Source organism: Hydra viridissima, unplaced genomic scaffold, assembly GCF_058129835.1.
Source record: "Hydra viridissima isolate aposymbiotic clone 2 unplaced genomic scaffold, HvirCarnegie_v1 scaffold_8, whole genome shotgun sequence".
Taxonomy (NCBI): domain Eukaryota; kingdom Metazoa; phylum Cnidaria; class Hydrozoa; order Anthoathecata; family Hydridae; genus Hydra; species Hydra viridissima.
Genome location: NW_028324307.1, coordinates 13816222 through 13838476, shown reverse-complemented (window position 1 = coordinate 13838476; position 22255 = coordinate 13816222). Strand labels below are relative to the sequence as shown.

General features: G+C 29.4%; 2 protein-coding genes and 1 long non-coding RNA gene across 3 annotated transcripts; all 3 read right to left on the bottom strand.

Moving 5' to 3' along the window:
• Positions 1-1792: 1792 nt before the first annotated feature.
• On the bottom strand, positions 1793-5822 carry LOC145186233 (uncharacterized). Its single transcript, XM_090096703.1, has 2 exons — positions 5758-5822; positions 1793-4943 (listed from the first exon to the last, which is right to left on the bottom strand). The coding sequence occupies exons 1-2, from the start codon at positions 5801-5803 to the stop codon at positions 2323-2325; spliced, it is 2667 nt and encodes an 888-aa protein (XP_089952829.1). The 5' UTR covers positions 5804-5822; the 3' UTR covers positions 1793-2322.
• A 2443-nt stretch (positions 5823-8265) lies between these two features.
• Positions 8266-13960, bottom strand: LOC145186429 (uncharacterized). The gene is made up of 3 exons (XM_090096604.1): positions 13909-13960; positions 11820-11875; positions 8266-11382 (listed from the first exon to the last, which is right to left on the bottom strand). Exons 2-3 carry the CDS (start codon positions 11854-11856, stop codon positions 8753-8755), a joined length of 2667 nt encoding a protein of 888 aa, XP_089952730.1. The 5' UTR covers positions 11857-11875; positions 13909-13960; the 3' UTR covers positions 8266-8752.
• A 5703-nt stretch (positions 13961-19663) lies between these two features.
• LOC149885230 (uncharacterized) lies at positions 19664-22201 on the bottom strand. Its single transcript, XR_016454677.1, has 3 exons — positions 21366-22201; positions 20604-20649; positions 19664-20507 (listed from the first exon to the last, which is right to left on the bottom strand). It is a non-coding gene; the product is annotated as an uncharacterized LOC149885230 (long non-coding RNA).
• Between the last annotated feature and the right edge of the window lie 54 nt (positions 22202-22255).

The following is a 22255-nucleotide window of genomic DNA, read 5'->3' as shown; positions in this document are numbered from 1 at the left end:
GATTTGTCCACAAAAATTTGTCTAGATTATCCAACTATTTTCCAAAAACTGTACCAAACTTCTTCCGTCTTGCATTATTATTTGATTCAAATTAATGGCGCACTAATATTCAACGTTTAGTAGTTTACTAAAAATTCCATAAGCAATATTCTAAAAGATGCTAATTTTTAATAGAAGAACAATTTTAGGAAATACTTGCTACATTTTCATAAAATCAAATATTTTAACATTTACTAAATATTTAAATGCATTTTCTTCGTGTAAACTCTCTAGTACAATGTCTATGATTAAAATATTTAGATTTTTGTAGGATAAGTTGACGAATATTTAGAAATTAATAATACAAATATGAATATGTTTATATTTTTATTTAAACTTGTGTTTGTTTGTTTTTCTTCGTAAATTTATATACTTTTTCAATTATAACAACCCAAATATAACTGTTAATATTTTATAAAAAGTCAAAACATGAAAAAGAGGAAGGAGATTATTAAAGTTGAAGGGGGGTTACAAGATTTAAGAATTTAAAGCTGAAGTTAAAGAAGTTTGACGTGGGAAGACAAGATAAAGAGATATACGGGCAGGCGTACAGGAGATGTATAGTTAACGCCGAGGTAAAGATTTATAAAAGAAGTAGGAAGACATAAGAAGTAGCCTTATTTCATTTTAAAGTTGAGACATTATTATACACCCTATTCCATAACTCTTAACAAAGCAGTCAACGTAAAATAATTCCGCTAAACAAAAAGACCCGCCCCATTGTAATGCTATAACATAAATTTGTTGAAACTTTGGTGCTTTTTATGTAATATACCAAAAACGCTAATATTCGTGTTCTAAAAAGATGGCGATTATTAGCGTTTTTAGTATATTTTTTTGACACTTCAACATTAAATTAGAGAACTTTCCTTTGGTTTTCAGTCTATATTTTTATACGATTCTTAATCAGGATAAAATTCTCTATCATAATCAAAAATAAAAATAGGGGGGGGGGGGGGGGGGTAGAGAAGCAAATTAGCGCCAATAGTAGTGAAGAAAAAGTATCTAAGTTTTAAATTTAGACCAAAGAAACCTAGTTGTTATATAGGTCTAAAATGATAATTGCTAACCATCTTACAACTGTTGGGAGCTGCCAACATAGTAATTTATTAATTGCTTGTGAAGAAATCTCAAATAATAGTAAGAATAACATTAAGTATAACAGTATGTAATGTTAATAAAAAGTATAGTAGATTTAAATATTTCTTTATTCAAAAATTTGTTATATAATACATTATGAAAAAATTTAAGGTCTTCTTACAAGCATTTATATCTTAATCTAGAAGGGATATACATACGTACATACATACATACATACATACATACATACATACATACATACATACATACATACATACATACATACATACATACATACATACATACATACATACATACATACATACATACATACATACATACATACATACATACATACATACATACATACATACATACATACATACATACATACATACATACATACATACATACATACATACATACATACATACATACATACATACATACATACATGCATACATACATACATACATACATACATACATACATACATACATAAATGATATATTCATATATATATATAATAATAGAATGTTCTAGAAAAGATATAGAACATCCTCGAATGTTATTATAAATCTAGAAGGTTCTATAAAATATAGAAGATTCTCGAATGTTCTGTTGAAAGTACAAGAAGAAACCATAACATATTTTATTTCCTCTGTAACTTTTATAAGATTTTTTCAAACTCTTATCTCAGCTGGAGCTCCAAAATATTGTAGTCCCCCCCCTCCCCCCATTATCTAAGTATAAGAACTATTTTTTGTGTTCACGATTATTTTGCTAAGAAAAATCATAATTCAGCATCGAACTCCACTCTACAAGATTTCCTACAATACGCTGTGTTATGATAAAAAATTAAATTAAATAATATTATTTTTAACATCGTTGACAACCGTAACTAAGTAAAGTTAACAAAACCGAAACCAAAAAAAAGAAAACAACAGCAGAAATTTACCAAAAAGAACAAACAAATACAAAAAAGAAAAATACTAAAAATGTAAATTTGTTCCACATAATGAAAGTAATAAATATAATAAATATAATAATAATGATGATCTTATCACGAAATTATCAAAAAAAAAAAATGTCCTTCTCTAAAAAACTTAAAATCAAAGATTTTTAAAATACGTCAGAAAAACAGAGATCGTCTTTCATCAAAAACAATTCACTGCCCTCCAAATGAATTTTAACAAGCGTTCTTCAAGATGAAAAAACAAAGGTCGCAAGAGATTGTCCATCACATTTAGACAAATCATTTTTCTTTCGCTTTTTATTTAAATTGCTCACAATTTTGAAAAATTCTTTCTTAACTTTATTTGTGCAAATGTACACAGCAAACAACATGATTCCTTTTAAAGATCTACAAAAAACATATAGAAATTGAAATACTGAGTTGAATACTTCTTCTTCCTTTGATAAAGATGATTTAACTATTTGAACAAAGCCAAATAACTCAGATACACCAAGTATTAAAGTCAGCTTCAGAGCAACTGCTGCTACATCAACTCGAGACGATCTTTCTTCTCCAAGAATTTTCTTGTTCACTAATTCTGATTTTTTGATTTTGAAAATCGTGAAGAACAAACTACACGTAGCTAACAAAAATATAACAGCAATTGGAACAACGTAAGAAAAAACTCTGGCATAAAAGCCACCAATCCAACAAACTCCATTATCGCCGTAGCCAATGTAAGCTATGCCTGTTTGATCCAAAGTGAGATTTATTAGCACAAACAATAATGGTATCAGGTAAACCACAATTAGATACTGCATTAACCGCTTACGTTTTGAAAAACATTTATTGATACCACCAAACGCTACAGCCAAGTCGAATGCTAAGTACAAAACGCAATGGTAAGCCACTAATAGAAAGAAGTGTAAAAGAACGGAAACAACCCTGTACCATTTCTTCATCCCATTAACTTGTGTTGCAATTAGGAAAGTGGTATCAGCAAGCAACAGAGTAATACACAACGTTGTCGAAATCAAACTCGACCAAGTTCTTAGTTCAATAAAGTATATATAAAGTATTATAATAAGAATGTAACATGGAATGCTGGCTGATGTTCCAACTATTGAAACTAAGTATGCAGCTTTCGCAAGGTTGGTTTCCCATGACACCGTTTCAATACTATTTTGACATATACCAACGCCTTTTACAAGCGGAACGTATTCGTTTGCGCGAAACAACAAACGCTTGTTTTGATAATTATAGTAAAGAGTTTGGTTATCGTCTATCGTGTAACTCGTTATTTGTTGCTGAGTGCAATTCGATTGTAAATGAAAATGATTGCAGTAACTAATTAGCTTTCTTTCGTTTCCTGAGGACGAAACGTTGATCCAGAGCACGATATTGCTGATATCTATGGTTTTATTATCCAAATAAAAGTCACATGTAGCAGAGAAGTTTCCATCAGACAGGTCGATGGTTTCCGAATCAGCGCATAGCTTGTCTCCTGTATAGCTTCTTGTCACATCGAAGCTGTACATTTCTGTAACTTGTTGGTTTCTCACTGATGAAATGATCATCGACGATGCATAAAGGAGGACGCTTGCACTGTGATTTCGAATATATTGCAAGACATCTGCTGATAGAACGCCGTTTAACCTTAAAATTGATTCGTTTTTAGTGGTTAAACTTGTTGAGAACGTAGAGGAGAAGTTTGTTATTTCTGAAAAGAGGTTTTCTATAGCATTTACATTAGCAATTCTATTAACAAACAAAAACAAAGCAGGAAACTGGTTGAGCAAGCAACTTTCGAAGCTTCCGTTTTGAAAGTTTTTAAACTGAGAATTTATAGCTGATATTTTAGATTCGTTTATAAAAGTGGGTCTTTCACATTTACCTGTAAACAAGTCAAAATAAGTGTCTGCATCGCAAAGGTTTTTTGTGGAATCGTAGCGAGTTAAAACACCGGATTGTTCTCTCATCACTTGTGTTTTATCGATAATAGTAATCGTTACAGCCCAGTTAAAATAAGAACTTGTGGCACGTGATAGGCAATTAAAACTGCTTTTATTCAAGTCACGAAAATCTAATTTCTCACATCTGTAGCAATCATAATTTTCATAGCGTAAAAATTTTCCGGAATATGAGTTGCATAAATCGTAATAAGGATTATCTTTATGACACAACGTTTTTCGGTCGATCAAAGACTGTTCAATTTTACATTTCGTCATATATTTGTCTTTACTATTATTCTGCTCGATTTCTATCTTACAAAGCTGAAATTCATCTAAAATTCCTTTCTTGGTTGTTTTTGTAGTTTGGGTTGAGTCTATTGTCGAGGTTTTCTCAGTTGCATTAACTTCAGTATCATCATAAGAAGATTCTTCACACCGGATTGTTAGATTCACTGCTTTGTATTCTACTGAGTTGCATCTTGCACATGCATCATTTCTATAAAGGATGTTATCGGATCCAAACACCGGGATGTTTTCCATTAAATGGTTGCTGTTGTTTATGCACTGTTCTTTGTCTTCGACTTGAGCATTTTCCGGACAGGAATGCACCATCAACAACGTCTCACTAATATGCTGAGAGCTTGAATCAACAGGTAACACCTGCTCACAAACAGTGTCTTTTATCGACTTTGACACTTGTACAAACATTTCTAGGTATTTATCTAAAGGCAGTGGGTCAGTTTGGTTCCAAAGCATGTCAATGCAGCATGTCTTTGATAAAAAACAGTTATTAGTACAGCTGCAGCACTTCCTCAAGCTCCTTACCTGACATAGGAAGGGGGCTGTGTTAATGACATCAGTAAAGTTCGACATGTTCCAATATGAATGTAAAGGAAACAGAGTCGAGGCAATAACACCTGTGGTGTAAAACAAATATATTAACTTTCAAAAAATTATTTTAGTAAGAATTGCGTTTATTAAATTTGGAGTGTTCATAAGTATAAATATTTCTGCGCCTTTTTTTTTCTTACATCAATAGCTCCGATAAAATATGTTATAACAAAGGTTTAACAAACCATTTGAAAATTTTCCATTTGGTTTACCAATAGAAGTGTCAAAAAAATTTCAGATTTTTTTAAAAAAAATCTTTAATAGATATTTTTCCAAAATTATTGGATATAGTATCTCACCATAGTAGATATACAAATAATATATCTAGTATACAACATATGTACATATATATATATATATATATATATATTTTAGACTTATAAAGTATATATCTAGTATACAACATATGTACATATATATATATATATATATATATATATATATATATATATATATATATATATATGTACATATGTTGTATACTAGATATATACTTTATAAGTCTAAAAAAAATTATTTATTTTATCAATATACGTAATATTTCATCGTATTTCTTTTAAATTATAATATTTATTTTTTGTATAACTTTATTTTTCAACTAATAGTCCATCGCTTATCCAACCTAGATGTACTACCTGTATATTTATTTGAGCAGTGAGCATTTTTTTGTCCGATTTTTTTATAGTATGATTTACTACATTTTGATTATAATGGCTAACAAAGAATAAAAGTACTTATAAAAACATCTAAGCCACAAAATTTAGAGGTTTTTGTCATTTTCCTAATCTTATCTTTTAGAACGCAAAGTCCTGAAGGAAAAAAAGCAAAAACTATTTTTACCATGAAAAGTGATATAATTCAGAAAAAGCGTGAAAACCATTTTCATTTGACGTGAAACAAAAAATGAAAATGGTAAATTATTGTAATAGGAAACATTTGAAAAAAAAAGTTCGAAAACAAAGTGAACTTTTGAAAAAAGGTTTTTTTTGTATCAATTCAAACTAAGTTTTGTTATAGTGTTAATGACGTCATATGTTTTTCAGCTTGAAATCTTATATGATATTTTGATTCAATTTAATAATTCGTTTGATCAATGAACATTATAAACGCTTTATGCCGCCATTGAATGGAAAATGAATGTTGAACTCGATAGTAACTCTACGAAAGAAAAAACCGTTTGCAATAACAACTAAAAAATGTTTTCTACAAACTGCAAAAGTTTTCAAGATCATGACAATATTGGGATTTTTACCGACAGATGAGAGATACCACTAGCTTAATCAAAAAGATTAGAAACCTGCTCAGAGGAATTCAAAAAATAATGAAACATTTGTGGAAAAGGGAAGTGAAAATGATTGAAATTTATAAAAAAGAAGAGCTTTAAATGAAAGAGATTTTTTGGGTTTAAAATAATGTTGCGAGAATTTACGTTAAAAATTGTTAAAACACAAGTTGACGTCTTGGGCAAGAGTTCCGAAGATAATCGGATGAAATGGTGATTAGAAAAAAAGTTTCGGATGAACTTTATCATACGTTATTATTATTTGTAAACTATAAAATAGTGTACATTTTATTAAAACTTATGTAATATTAATTTGAGCGGTTGCCTGAGAAATCCAGGTAAAGTCTGTAAGTTGTCTTAAAATTGTCTTCATTTTCAGATATTCTGTACAAATAATAGAAAGTTGGCACCAGTCGAAATATTCATTGGACAATTTTCTCCTGGACAATTTTCTCCTGGACAATTTTCTTTTGGACAATTTTCTATGATGCTTTTTAGAATTAAAGACTAACACTCCAAAAATTAATATTTGTATAGAATGTGCTTTAAAAAAAAATCCATTATGACGGCGGCGTTAAGTCTGTAGGTCTGATATGAAAGTATTTGCTTTTCTTACTCATACTACTTCTAGCATATTAAAACAAAATCATGCGCTCAAGTGATAAAAAGCCTACAGATATCCTAGAAAAGCCTTATTGAGCCCAATTTTTTGTTAACGAAGTAACATAGCAACTATCTAATTATGCCCAGCAGCATCAAAATCTAATTGAATTCTGTAATTAGCTATTTTTATTTTAGGCATTTTTGAAACAAAAAACTATGAAAATGAAGTATGAAGAAACTGAAGTATGAAATGAAGATCTTTTTCTTGGCATTTGTGAATGAGAGAATAATTTTATTCTAATGCAAATATAGCAGACATACTTTACTTGTTGGTTTATATATAAATAACTTATATATATATAGTGTATATATATATATATATAAAACTTTACTTTCTATGAAAATAATATTCGATATTATTGACATGTCATATTCACTTAGGTTTATATTTGTCCACAGCTGCTGTTGAACTTGCTCGGGTCTCATTTTCTTCCCACACTCTTCCCCATTAGGTGTGTTGTGTGTGTTGTGTGGTGAGAGAATCAAGAAAAAAAGAAACGATCAAAAAAGACGTACGCAAGATGAGTCATCAACCTGTCACGTTAGTAAAGAATAAAACAGAAAGAAGAAAAGTTAAGAAAACACCTGGGAAAAGACGTAAACACGAAGATTCATCAACCTGCCATATAAATTAAATCAAAATTTATTTACAGAATATAAAATACACAGGCTTCAATAGATTTGGATATAAAATCCAAATTGGTTGAAGTCTGTGTTAAGTTTAAACTTCTTTTAAGATTTTTTTAATTTCAGGTGACATTATCTATGATCCATGGTGTCTTTCTTAAATTTCAGTTGAAATGAAAAATCTCATCTAAAACCAGTATGAAAGTACGGAAACACCATTTTTTCATCCCATTTACTTGTGTTTCAATTAGGAAAATACATGCATTAAATATGAAAAAGGTCATATTTAATGCATGTATTTTCAATCTTATTGAATGTAGCAAATTTAGCATTTGCTTCATCAAAATAATTCCAAATGATGTTCGCAGATTCTGGAATTTTTAATGATATTTTAGAAACTAGTTCATAAGAACTTCTGTGTCGATTTTCCGAAGCTGATCGATGATCAAATCAAATTTTAAATGAGGTTAGGAAACATCATTGAGCTTCGCAAAACCAAAGAAAGTTAGGCCACACCATTCTGTTTACAATAACTAACTTTTATTATGGTTACAACAAAAAGAGAAAATTTACTTCTCTCTTATTGCCGAGTTTAGAAAATATATATATTCTTTCACTTCACCCTAATATATTCTCCTTCTTTTTATTCAATAGATTGTTTGAGTAATCCTAAAATAAATCAAAGCTAGTTAATAATGGTAGGTGTCACATCACATCCATATGGGATAATTTTTAATTTGTTTTTTGGTGAAATTTACAAGAAATCAGAGAAAATATCCATTTATCTTTATTTAGCAAAATCAAAAATCTAGTTATACAAAGTGTGTTGTTGCTGATGATTTGTTTCTCAATTGCGCAGAGGTTTGAAAAAAGTCTGCACCATTATAAGCATTAGAATATATGACGTAGGGTGATGGACGTTAGTAGTGTCATCCTCCTTACGAAAAAAAATTCTCCTCTGTAAAGGTTTAAATAAAGTTTGTTAAACTGCAACTAAACAAAGATCCATATTTTTTAAATGATACTCTCACCCACAGCAGGGATTAAAAAACCTTTTTTAACCTGTATTGCATTTTAACCAACTTTAGGTAGCGTAATTCATTAATGGTGTCTTTTCAAGTATTGATCAGTCGCAAAGAAAATCCATAGTTATTTACGTATTGCTTCAGACAGAAGAACTTTTATATACATAACTAGAAGATGTAAATTTACAAAACATTTAAGGTTGACAGCCTTCCGTATAGTGAGAACCAACCCTTAAGATTACAAGATGCAACTTGTTAAAGTATGTTCATCGCCTTTAAGAAGACTGTTTTTCTTCCTTCTTTTATTCAAGTTTCTATTTGTTTTAGAATAAATTTTTTGAACTTTGCTCGTGCACATATACACAGCAAACAACATGGTTCCTTTTAAAGACCTACAACACGTGAATAAAAATCCAAACACAGAGTTAAATATTTCTTCTTCCTCTGATAAAGTAGATTTAACTATTTGAACGAAGCCAAGTAACTCAATTGTGCCAAGGATTAAAGTCAGCTTTAAAGCAACCACAGTAATCTTAACACGAGCAATTCTTCCTTCTCCTAGCATTTTTTTGTTTGCTATTTCCGACTTTTTAACATTAAAAATCGTAAAGAATAAACAAAACGTGGCAGATAAAAAAATAACCGCGATTGGAACGACATAAGAAAAAACTCTGGCATAAAAGCCGCCAATCCAACAAACTCCATTATCGCCGTAACCAATGTAAGCCCTGCCTGTTTGATCCATTGTGATATTTACTACTACAATTAAAGAAGGTATTGCAAAAATCACAATTCCATATTGTAATATACGTTGACGTTTTGAAAAATATTTCTTTACTCCCCCAAACTTTGCAGCCACATTGATTGCTAAATACAAAACGCAATGGTATGCCACCAATAAAAACCAGTGTAAAAGTACGGAAACAATCCTGCACCATTTCTTCATCCCATTAACTTGTGTTGCAATTAGGAAAGTGGTATCAGCAAGCAACAGAGTGATGCATAACGTTGTTGAAATCAAACTTGACCAAGTTCTTAGTTCACGGAAGTATACGTAAACTGTTACGATAAGTATGTAACATGGAATGCTGGCTGATGTTCCAACTATTGAAACTAAGTTTGCAACTTTCGTGAGGTTGATTTCCCACGACACCGTTTCAACACTGTTTTGGCACACACCAATGCTTGTTACAAGCGGAGCGTATTCGTTTGTGCGAAACATTAAACGCTTGTTTTGATAATTATAGTAAAGAGTTTGGTTATCGTCTATAGTATAACTCGTTATTTGTTGCTGAGTGCAATTCGATTGTAAATGAAAATGATTGCAGTAACTAATCAGCTTTCTTTCGTTTCCTGAGGACGAAACGTTGATCCAGAGAACAATGTTGCTGATATCTATGGTTTTATTATCCATAATAAAGTCACATGTAGCAGAGAAGTTTCCATCAGACAGGTCGATGGTTTCTGAATCAGCGCATAGCTTTTCTCCTGTGAAGCTTCTTGTCACATCGAAGCTGTACATTTCTGTAACTTGCTGGTTTCTCACTGATGAAATGATCATTGACGATGCATAATGGAGAACGCTTGCACTGTGGTTTCGAATATATTGCAAGACATCTGCTGATAGAACGCCGTTTAATCTTAAAATCGTTTCGTTTTTAGTAGTTAAACTTGTTGAAAACGTAGAAGAGAAGTTTGTTATTACTGAAAAGAGGTTTTCTATAGCACTGACATTGGCGCTTCTATTAACGAATAAAAACAAAGCAGGTGACTGGTTAAGCAAGCAACTATCAAAGTTTGCCTCTTGATTCTTCGACTGCCATTTTAATCCTGATGCTTTAAACGCGTTTATGAAAGTAACTTTTTCACATTTACCAGTGAACAAGTCGAAGTATTTGTTTGCATCACAAAGATTTTCTGTCGAATGAAGCTGAGATGAAACCCCGGATTGTTCCTTCATTACTTTCGTTTTATCGATGATAGTGATTGTTACATCCCAACTAAAAGTAGGTTTTATTGTGTCGGGAGTTCCTCGACATTGAAAACTGTTTTCATTCAAGTCTTGAGAATTAAAGTTCTGACATCTGTAACAATCGTAGTTTTCATAGCTTAAAAATCTTCCAGAATATGCGTTGCATAAATCGTAATAAGGGCTATCTTTACTGCACATACTCTTGTGATCGTTTAAAGACTGTTTCAACTTACATTTTGACATGTATTTGTCTTTAATGTTATTTTGCTCGATTTCTATCTTACATTTTTTAAACTCGTCTAAAATTCCTTTCCTCGTTGTTTTTGTTGTTTTTGATTTATCTGTTGTCGTGGATTCCTCAGTTGTATTAATTTCAATCTCATCAAACGTGGGTGCTAAAAATGATTCTTGACAGCGGATTGTTAGATTCACTGCTTTGTATTCTACTGAGTTGCATCTTGCGCATGCATCATTTCTATAAAGCATGTTATCGTATCCAAACACCGGGATGTTTTCCATTAAACGGTTGCTGTTATTTATGCACTGTTCTTTGTCTTCGACTTGAGCATTTTCCGGACAGGAATGTACCATCAACAACGTCTCACTAATATGCTGAGAGCTTGAATCAACAGGTAACACCTGCTCACAAACAGTGTCTTTTATCGACTTAGACACTTGAACGATCGTTTCAAGGTATTTATTCAAAGGTAATGGATCAGTTTGGTTCCAAAGTATGTCGATACAGCATGTCTTAGACACAAAGCAGTTATCATTACAGCTGCAGCACTTTTTCCAGCTACTTACCTGACAAAGGAAGGGGGCTGTGTCAATGAAATGCGTAAAGTTCGACATGTTCCAATATGCTTGTAAAGGAAACGGAATCGAAGCAAAGTTACCTTTTAATAGGTAAAAAATTACATTTAACATATTTATTTGTTTCAGTGACAAATTTATATTTTTTTGAATAAACTTTAGATATATAAAGTTTTCCGAACAAATTTATATTTTTTTGAATAAACTTTAGATGCATAAAGATTTCCGAACAAATTTATATTTTTTTGAATAAACTTTAGATGTATAAAGTTTTCCGAACAAATTTATATTTTTTTGAATAAACTTTAGATGTATAAAGTTTTCCGAACAAATTTATATTTTTTTGAATAAACTTTAGATGTATAAAGATTTCCGAACAAGTTTATATTTTTTTGAATAAACTTTAGATGCATAAAGATTTCCGAACAAATTTATATTTTTTTGAATAAACTTTAGATGTATAAAATTTTCCGAACAAATTTGTTATATGTAAATAAAAAAAAGTTAAACAGTTTTTTACCTTTTAAGATGATGGAGATAAATAAAATGAAAAGCATTTCTTTTCCAAAAAAAAACCTACAACAAAAAAACAATGTGATTAGGTAAAAAATAAAGGATATGCCTTTCATATTCAGAAAAAAGGAAACCTGAAAATAAATTTAAACTTTAAAAGTGTAATCTTAAGCAAAGTTTATTCACTGGATTCACGGGACTTGTATTTCAATCAGCTTTTCGCTTTTGAATGACCATTTCAAACCGAGTTTGATTACTAAATAAACTTCAAGTCAAATTGTTTGTATCAAAAGTTGTAGAAAGGGAAAGAAAATCAAACAAGAAATTTTCAGAACGGAAAAAAAAAAACATCAGAAAAGGAAGAAGAATAGAACCGAAAACTTTACTCTAAGAATAAGAAGAAAAGTCAAAATTCAAAATGGCAGTAGCTCGGTGAAAAAAATGGAAACAGAAAAAATAAGGACGGAAATAATTAAAAACGAAAAAAAATGGTAGGTAACACTAAAGTATGATTTTTAAAAAGAATTGAAAAAATCATGTTTCAAAAAGCATACGAGGACGATTGATAAATTTATTTTTCCCGCTTTTTTGTGAGGAAGCTAGTTCTAATAGAAAAATGTAAACACGATTTCAAAACTATTTAACCACCCAAATAAATTCTAAATATTTAAAACACTAACAAGGGAAAACAAACAGACGTCAACGCCCAAACACAAGACTTTAAACAGTTTTTAATAGTAAGGAAAGTAAGCGCGTAGAGTGTCACTATTACACAGAACCATGAGGGATTTCCACAACTTGCACAACTAAATTCGCTTAAAAACGTAGTAAGATCTGCCTCACAGTACAGGGTGTTCGATGAGTAACGCAAAATTTCATTTGTCTGTTACTAATTAGCCAATGAGAATATTTCTAAAATGTTCTTTTTTTAAACATATATAAGGAAGGAATATTATGTTGTAGATTGCTATTTTTGAGAATTCAGTCATGAAAAATATTTCTATGGAAGACAAAATTTTTATTATCAAATGCTATTGTGGAAAAGGAACTGAAAGTGCAACAGCAGCACTAGGAAAGTACAAACAAGCACGTGGTTTAATAAAAGACCCATTAGCCACACACAGCATCAAAAGATTAGTTGATAAATTCGAAGGAACAGGCAATGTTTGCGACCAGCAAAAATCAGGTTGCCCATCTTTAGAATAAGAACGAATACTAGTTGTGACGGAATCACTGGATCGTATTGCTTTGGAGATAGGTTGCTTCTCCACACAACAAATTGCAGATGATACTAAAATCTCTAAAAGATCTATTCATCATATCCTCCGCAAAAAGCTTCTAATGTTTCCTTAAAAGTTCATGCTACAGGAGTTAAAAGCAAAAGACTTGCCATTTCGACTTCGTTTTGCTAATTAGGTACTTCGTTTTGCTAATTAGGTAATCTTTAGAATCTGTATTGCGGACTAATGCCACTTCTACATCAATGGCAAAATAAATACAAAGAACTGCCTTATATCGTCTAAAGAAGAATTAGTTAATAGAACAAGCAATAGCAAATATTTTGTAAGAAAAAACAGCTACAGCCATCGGCAATCTGGTGGTCCGTTTGGAAACTAGCATCTATTATAAACTACAAAAAATATTGTTAACTTAGTTTAGTGTTTTGGAAATATAGTTTGCTGTAGTTTGATTATTTTTTCTTGTTTCTAGCTAATGTTAAAATTGTGCGTTACTTTTCGAACACCCTGCATATTATTCGAAAATCTCCATAATGTATTATAATGAAAATCTCCATAATGTAGTTGAGAGGTTTTCCGCAAGCTTTCTAAATGTTATTCTTAATGCTGTTTTATATTGGACAGTAATTTCATGTAAGATTGACTGTAGATTTAAAAAAAATAACATAATATAAAATAACAATTTAAAAAAGCTTCTTAAAAGATAATTAAGACAACTTCCTTGCGCAAAATTACTATTTGTAGTGTTGGAGTAAATATTCACTGATTGAAATATTTGTTTTACTCGCTGGAGATAAAGAAAACTGTTTTCCAAATTGATCATATTATAAAACTGTTATGACTTTATCCAAAGTTTACCTGGTGCTGGCTTCTACAAAAATTCCAAATAAAATTAAATGTTGATTTAAAAAAAAAGAGCTTACATGAAAAAATCTCCCGAATATCTTTGACTCTTTGAATCAAAATCAGTTCAGAATTATGTGATATAAAAATTAGAAATGTGGTTTAAATTACATTGTCAAACACAGGATTTTAAACTGTTCTTCAGTAATAGAAAAAGTATAGAAGTACAAATTTCAATAACATTGTTTTCTTTGTAATGAAATATTAAACAAGCGGAATATTTAATATTTTCCTTTAAACTCAACCACTTTGAATTATCAAGGGAGTTCTTATATTCTTATCGCATCTTCATGATCATTAAATTGTGAAATATGAAATATGATACTCAATTGCTTACATAAAAATATTTATTGATACCTGGTGGGCCAACGAGGACTGATTTTTATTGCATACAATATTTTATTTCAATATTTTTATTTTTAAAACCTTTTATTGAGTTATTTTTTTTTTAAACGAAAGTGAAATTTATGAAAAATTTATAAATCTATTTGTAAAAATAAATATATATATATATAATAATGTTTATAAAAATATCCGTTAAATGACTTCCATTTTCTTGTAGGGAGTTAACGGCTCTTTCTAGAGCTTTTTTTTTTTTGAATTACAGTGTGCTTCACAACTTGGTCCAAATTTACAATTTCTATAAAATATTCTGCTTTAGTTTCCGAGTGTTTTGTGGTTTGTTCAAGTAAACTCTTTTGCTTCAAGAAAACCCTCAAAAATATCAAGGAACGGGAACGAGGCTGTTGAGCGAAACTTGCACTTTTTTGAATTATTTGGTAATCGAAAAATTTTCATAAAAGAGCTAATTATTGCTCTCTAAGTTTAAGCTGTAGCTCGATCTTGCTGCAAACATATGCCAGGATATTTCAGGACTATTAGAAAAATTTTCTTATGTGGTTCAATTTACTACCCCAGCGATGTATTGTGGATGCATAATTTCACATCTAGTGAATAGTGAATTTAAGAGGGTGTAGTTGACGCTGAAGTACTTCTCACGTAATCTCTTTACACTTAATTCGGCAGTTCTGTTTATTGACATTTAACAGAAAATGTGCTTCATAATGAAACTATTCAAAAAATTGGTATTATTGTTATCGTTATCATTATTCGTTATCGTTATTTGTTATCGTTATTATCGCAAGATGAATAAACTTATAGACATCTTGTAGTCGTTAAGCGGCATCTCTCAAAATATGGAAACATCCTCAGGTTAAGACCAAGAGATTTTCAATAGAATTTTTTTTAAATGTGTGCTACTTTTTATGCATATTATTAAATAGGGGGGAGGGACGTAGCACTTATTGCATGTTGTATTGGACATCGCACTTGTTGTATGTTGTATTTAACACTCTTACGGGCGTAAAAAGAACTTTTTGCTGATTCCAAATATTGTTGATTATATTGTTAAAAATAATTGAAGTAATCAGTATTATTTAAAAAAAAAAGCGAAATATTTAAATCAATGTTATTTAAAAAAAAACGAAATATTTAAAAATGTGAAAAAAAAAAGCTTTTTGTTTAATCTCAGAACGTCGTTTAAAATACCCCCTGATATTTCAACAATTCCACCTTGGATAGGAAAAATCTCTATACCTGGATTTAATTTTGAAAATTATTTTGCACATGCAACTTGTTGACCAATTAAAATACTTTGTTGCTAGGGTTTGTTTACACCTTTGAGTTTATCATAAGTTTCAAAAGCATTCAAATTTTGTCATTTTGAACGAACAAAGTCTTCATTAAAGATGTCTCAAGAGTTATAGCAATTGATATTTTTTGACAATTTGATGTTATATTTTAATGTTTTATGACAATTGATGACATGTTCACGAAGTTTACTAAGTTCAATTGGAATGAAAATTTGATACTGAAATGATATAATTCCATATATTTGTTAATTGGACAGTGAATGCATAACTAGACAATGATTTTTTTTCATTTTTGAGTTGTTAATACTCTCATATTACTTTTCATGAGTTGATTTCATGAGTTCTATGTTTTACAATAATAGACCAGATGATAGCTAGTAAATTGACGACTCTAAAAATCAAAAGAGTATGTTGAAAAATTTGAAATCTAATATATTTTTAAATTACAACTCCCACTAGTAAACATTGCCTGAAATTTCAAATGCGTTTTTTCCAAGAAGGCGTCCAATTATAAAAGGTTGATAATGAGAATTCGCGTTTTAATTGCGGATTAGATAAGAAAATTTCTTTAAAAAAGATTTTTTTTAAACGACATTCTATTAGTTAAGTTTATTAGAGCCAATTTTTCCTTAAATTTACAAAAAAGTTAAGAAATTTAACTTTAAAAGGATGAAGTTACCCCCTGTTCGGTTGTAGCTGACTTTTGAGTCTTCAAATCATCTTTCCAACTCAAGGAAAAAGAATTACTTGAGTTTTCACGTTTGATAATATAAATAAATTATCTGAATTATAAACGTTTACTCACATAAATTTTTGACATTAAAAGCTGTACGTAATGTTTTCAATGCTTGTTACTTTTATTTTTAAGTTAAAATTTGACCACGAATAATCCCAAAGTTCAAATTAAAAAAAATCCTAATTTTTAATTTAAAAAAAAAGAGTCTGTAAAACCGGAGTTGAGCCACTCCCCCACTCTTTGTTTAATAAAAACTTTGTAAAATAAACTATTCAAACCAAAAGTTAAAATATTTGAGAGAAAGTTCTTATAAGAAATAGCCTTTTATATATTGTATATCTTATATATCTCCTAATTTGTTAAAATGCTAAGTTATGAGGCTTTGTTGAAAAAAAGTATTAATGTAAGTAAATCAAGCTCGCGTCGAGCATCGATTTTAAGAGTCTTATAACTAAACCGAATCACGTTTGAGGATGATGTAGATTAGCACCCCTTGTTTTATTTATGTATATACTTGTATCAGGGTGTCCTTCTACTTCATTAAAATCTTCCGCAGTTATCAAAATGTTTCCTCGTCTGTATGACTGTAAAAAAGAAATTCTTCCGCACCCTCCCCCTCTTTCCTCCTTGGATCAATACTTATTTACTTATCTTATTACTTAAACATAGAAATAAAATGTGCAAAAGAAGAACAACTTTTCTTCAATCAAAAAGAAAAATACGTAGAGTATTTATGTAAGGATTAAATGGTGGCGAATTGAAAACTCAAATAAAATATAAATTTCAAATTTTTTGTTCAAACGCAGAGAGTAAGCTAACAAAAAACATGCTGACTTTTCCACCGCATTGAAGAAAATTTGTCATCACTCCAAAACATATTGACTCCTTAGTCAGACCTTCCATTGATTAAATGAATGTACATGTGCCTCCTATATGTACATATGCCTCCCCACCTCCCTAAAAAATCCTCCCTATTTCTTACGTGTTAAATTTTTTTTAAAAAATATCCCCCTCCACCTTCCGTTTGCAATTATTACAATTATTCTTAACTTTAACATTAGGAAAAAGTATAATAGAGGCGTTTGATCTCTTAAAAAAACTTAGTTTACTCTCCTTTTTAAATTTTATTGGCACACCTACCCTTTCATTTGTCCCCTTCCAAGCATACTTTTGATAAGGTCTCACCCAATAGCTTAGGAAGAGGGAAGAACACTTTGTATGTTCATCCACTGAGAACTATAGAAAGTTACAGAAGATTATCAAATTAAAAGTCATTGAAAATTAATAGTGTTGTTACGACTTTGAAATTATTAAACTGTCGATTAAATCGATTAACATATTTTTCAAAGTCGACCAAGATCGACGAATACATTTTTAAAATCGACTAAGTCGACTAAAAGTTGATTTGGTCGAAATATTTGAATTAAAATTTTATTATAATTACATACTTTAACACTTGACAATTTATTTTTTAGATGCTATAAAACAAATATAACTTTAAGAGTAAACACAAAAACTAGGTGGTATGTAATAGTTATAATTACACATGCTGTTTCATATCGAGAGCATTTTCTTTGTTCAATTTTAATTCATCTAATCTCTTAGATGAATTAAAATCGAATAAACAAAAACGGAAATTAAAATCACAAAGTAAAGAAAAAAAAAATACAGATGGGCATTTTATTTTATTCTTCACAACAATTAAAGCAAAAAATTAGCAAAAAAAATTAACAGAAAAAACAGTGGCGCAAATAGGTGGGGGCGGATAGGGCGGCTAAACTTTTTTTGGATTAGTAGATTTACAAAGCTTTTACACATCCTTAGCTGAGTACCATAACACATAACTTAACTTTTTGTTTTAAAAAGCACCAACTGGTTACTATGAGAAAAAGGAAACAATAATGAAGTGGTGATACATACAGTAAGCTAAGAGTTAAGTTTTTGTGATACAGCAAGTTAGGTTCAATGTTCAGATATTTTGGTTGAATTAAAAGAACTGCTTTGAATGATGTTCTTACGCATGGCTCAATCTTTATAAATAATTTATCTTTAAAAGATAAACTAATAATAAAGATATCTCTTTACTAGTTGGTCAGCATCATAACAATATTAAAGGTTGATAAAATTAAATCAGGTGAAAAAATAGAAACAAGGATGTCAGGAAGAAACCCATAGTCGATTAAATTGACTATTCAATTTTTCAAAGTGGACTAGTTTCGACTTTCGACTCTTAGTCGATTTAGTCGAAGTCGATAACAATAAAAATTAATCAATAAGTAACAAAACAGATCAAAACAATGAAATGTCATCAGCTTCGAAGATCATTTAGAAGATCAAGATTCAAGTGGATTTAAATTATTCATTGATTAGTGTGAAAACTATGAACACCTACAAAGTACTTTAAAATTGAAGCTTACCATTTAATAAAATACAAAAAAAAACAAAAGATGGGTATCATTTCAAAGGGATCAAAACAAGTACACCCCATCAATTTTTTTTCAGATATTTTACTATAAGAAAAATGTCATCTCGAGAGAAGCACAATCAGACTTGAATACTTGCTGCTATATATTTTAACGAAAATAGATTAAATATATCAAGCTACTGTTGAAGGCATAAGTTGAACATTTATTGACATGCACTTCAACATGCCATCTGTTTTCATTCTATTTGACTTTAAAATAAGAACAAAAAATATGCAAAACTGAGTTCTATGTTGCTCCCAAACAAAAATTGAGTTCTATGTTGCTCCCAAACAGCAGATATAATTATCAAAACTTTAAAAATTTAAACTGCAACCAGCCCCCTTTAAGTTTGCTGCCATTTGTTTAAATTTTAACAGAATGTTAAAAATACAAATATTTCCAATCAACAACGAAAAACAACAAACAATAAACAAAATAAATTTACAAAAGCTAGTTGCAAAGATCAAAAGTTCAAAACTGAAAACTTAAAAAATGATTAAAAATGATTACTTAAACTTATATTTTAAGTAATCATTATAGTAATTTTTAATCAAAAGGAATTCTTAATCTGAATTTTTGTCAGATATTGGTACTAGCCATTAGACATACCGTGCTGATAGTTATAGAACATTCAACAAATACAAGAAATAAATAAAAAAATTTAAATTATAAAAATAATCTACAAATACAAACACACAAACCTTTTCTATTATAAAACTTAAAAGTCTCTTAAAATCTGTCACAAAGCAAAGTCTCTTAAAACCTAAGAATTCCATTTTTTTAGGATACTTTAAACTTCACTGAACTTTTTTTGGTTTTAAAAGTTTTCAAGAAAGAAAATATATTGGGATCTATATCTCTAAATGGTATAGTGTTATAAAAAAATTCTTCAAGAATAAAGACATTGTCATTTTTGATTGACACTCTCAAGAATACTAGAGATTTCACTGGTGTCTTAAAGATAAGTATAGCAATCAATAAGTTAATAATAACTTATCAACAAGTTGCCTTCAAAAATAGATTAAAATGTGAAATTACTACTGATGTTTTGTCTTGCAATTACTGTTTAACAAAAAATAAAATTGGAAAATATTTAAAAAAAAAGAAAAAAAAACTAATCTTTTAAAATGTAAGGAAACAGGATAACTTTATGATTTCTTTCTAGGATAAAAGTAGAAAATATATTTTTACAATTTTTAACAAAATAACTCTCTTTAATCTGTGTTAACAAACAAAAGCTGTATCATTAATACAGAAATTAAATACAATATATAATACAAAAAATAAATAATATATAATACAGAAAATAAATATAATATATAATATAGAAAATAAATATTATACATAATACAGAAAATAAATGTAATATGTAATAGAAAAAATATAATATGTAATACAGAAAAATCCTAGAATCTGATAAACATTCTTCACCATTATTCAAACTTTCATATTATTTAACTTCTTGCTAACAAATATCACATTGAATTTAAACTTGTGGCATTTCTAATGGGTAATACTTATCTTTTTGAAACAAAATGATCTATAATCAACCCATTTACACTTTTATTAAAGGTTTTTTTTTTACTGGAAAGAAACAAAATAACACGAAAAATGAATTGCTTTTACTTTTGGCTTTTTATATGATTACTTTTTTATACAATAACCAGTCAATTTTAAACATTAGTGAATCATCTAGGCAATCTAAAATACAAAAACATAAACCATCAATAACTGACATAACATAACGTAATAAAATATAACTGTTTAAAAACTCTGTAAGTTAAAAAAAATCTTAACTTTATGATCCAACTCTGAAAGTTCTGTTATAAACTAGTTCTGTAACCTAGAAGGTACAAAATTAAGAAAACTAAATTAAATAAAAATTAAAGATCTCAAAATAAAATACACCTTTAAACCTTAACATAGTTAATAATCAATTTAGTAATAAAATTTCATAGTAAGAAATTACTATTATTGTTAACTAACAAAATATAATTTTGATTAGCAGGCTAATACAATAGTACCTTGCAACCACAAAATTTTCCAGTGATGGTTAAGAAACTAAAAAATTAAGCTAAGCTAACCCTGTTTAAATACCTTCTAATAATTTGTAAATTAGACGGCTTAGATCATTGAATAAATACATAAGTTTACTAATAATTGCAGATCAACTTTAAAAACAACTTAAATAAGTCAATTGTTAAAAAGTTCTTAAAATACAATCTTCTTAGATTTCAAGGGCAATTTTCAAACTTTATTTCATCTCTATAATAATAAATTACAGCTTTTTGATGGTAATTTAGAAGTATAATAATTAAAATGTTATTGTAAATTACCATAAAAATTTTCTAGCATATTAATAATCATACACAAAAAATAATAGTGATATTTAAGGTAACAGTGGCTGTTTACACTAGCAAACTACTTATATATATATATATATATATATATATATATATATATATATATATATATATATATATATATATATATATATATATATATATATATATATATATATATATATATATACATATACATATACATATATGGACTTACAAATTGGTTTTGAGGGATTTAATTGGCATTAAACGTATCGGACCTTCAACATAAATAACTTTTGTAAATATATTTATGTTGAAGCATCAACATTTCCCGCCAAAGGTCAATTGGAGCCATGCCACTGAAGTGTAAACAACAAGTTTTCTTTGTGCTCTTACCATGCCAACTTTTGTGGTAACAAAACACAATTTGTGGGAAGCGCTGCTTTTTTGTTTTAGTTTGAAGAAAAGTGCAGCTGACTGATTCCAACGGTTGTGTGAGGCACAAGGGGAACATACTGTATCAATAAAAACATGTGAGTACCGGTTCCAGTCTTTTTAAAGTTGCGATGACCAGCAACAAAGGACGCGATAGAAGGCTAGTCAGACCCTGAGTTAAATATGTAATTGGACCAAGATTCATGCCAAGTTCAAGATGAGCACACTAAAACCTTTCAAGTGACTCAACAAGCGATTTCAAGCCGTCTAAAGGCCATGGGAATGGTGCAAAAACTAGGAAATTGGTTTCCATGTGAACTCGAGCCACGTTCGAACGTCGTTGATTGAACTAAGGTTTTCACCATTCTCAATATAAAACATCAAAACAGTATTTTAAACCTTGAACTTTTTTTTTTTTTCTTAAATTTCGCAAACAAATTTACTTTTAAGGTTTTTTAACCGTTCCTTTTCTGATTTCGCAGATGTTTGTTAAGGTGTTTTTTCATCGTAGATAATCATTTTTATCTTTCTTGTTTCATTTGAAGTTTGAGTGTTCCGAGTCATGGCCCTCTAAACAGGTTTTCCATATTTTCTTTCGATTATCTTAAACGTTAATTTAAACTTATTATTTGTAAAAATTTGTAAAAATCACAAAAAGTTTATAATAATTTTTAAGAAAAATAAAAGAAG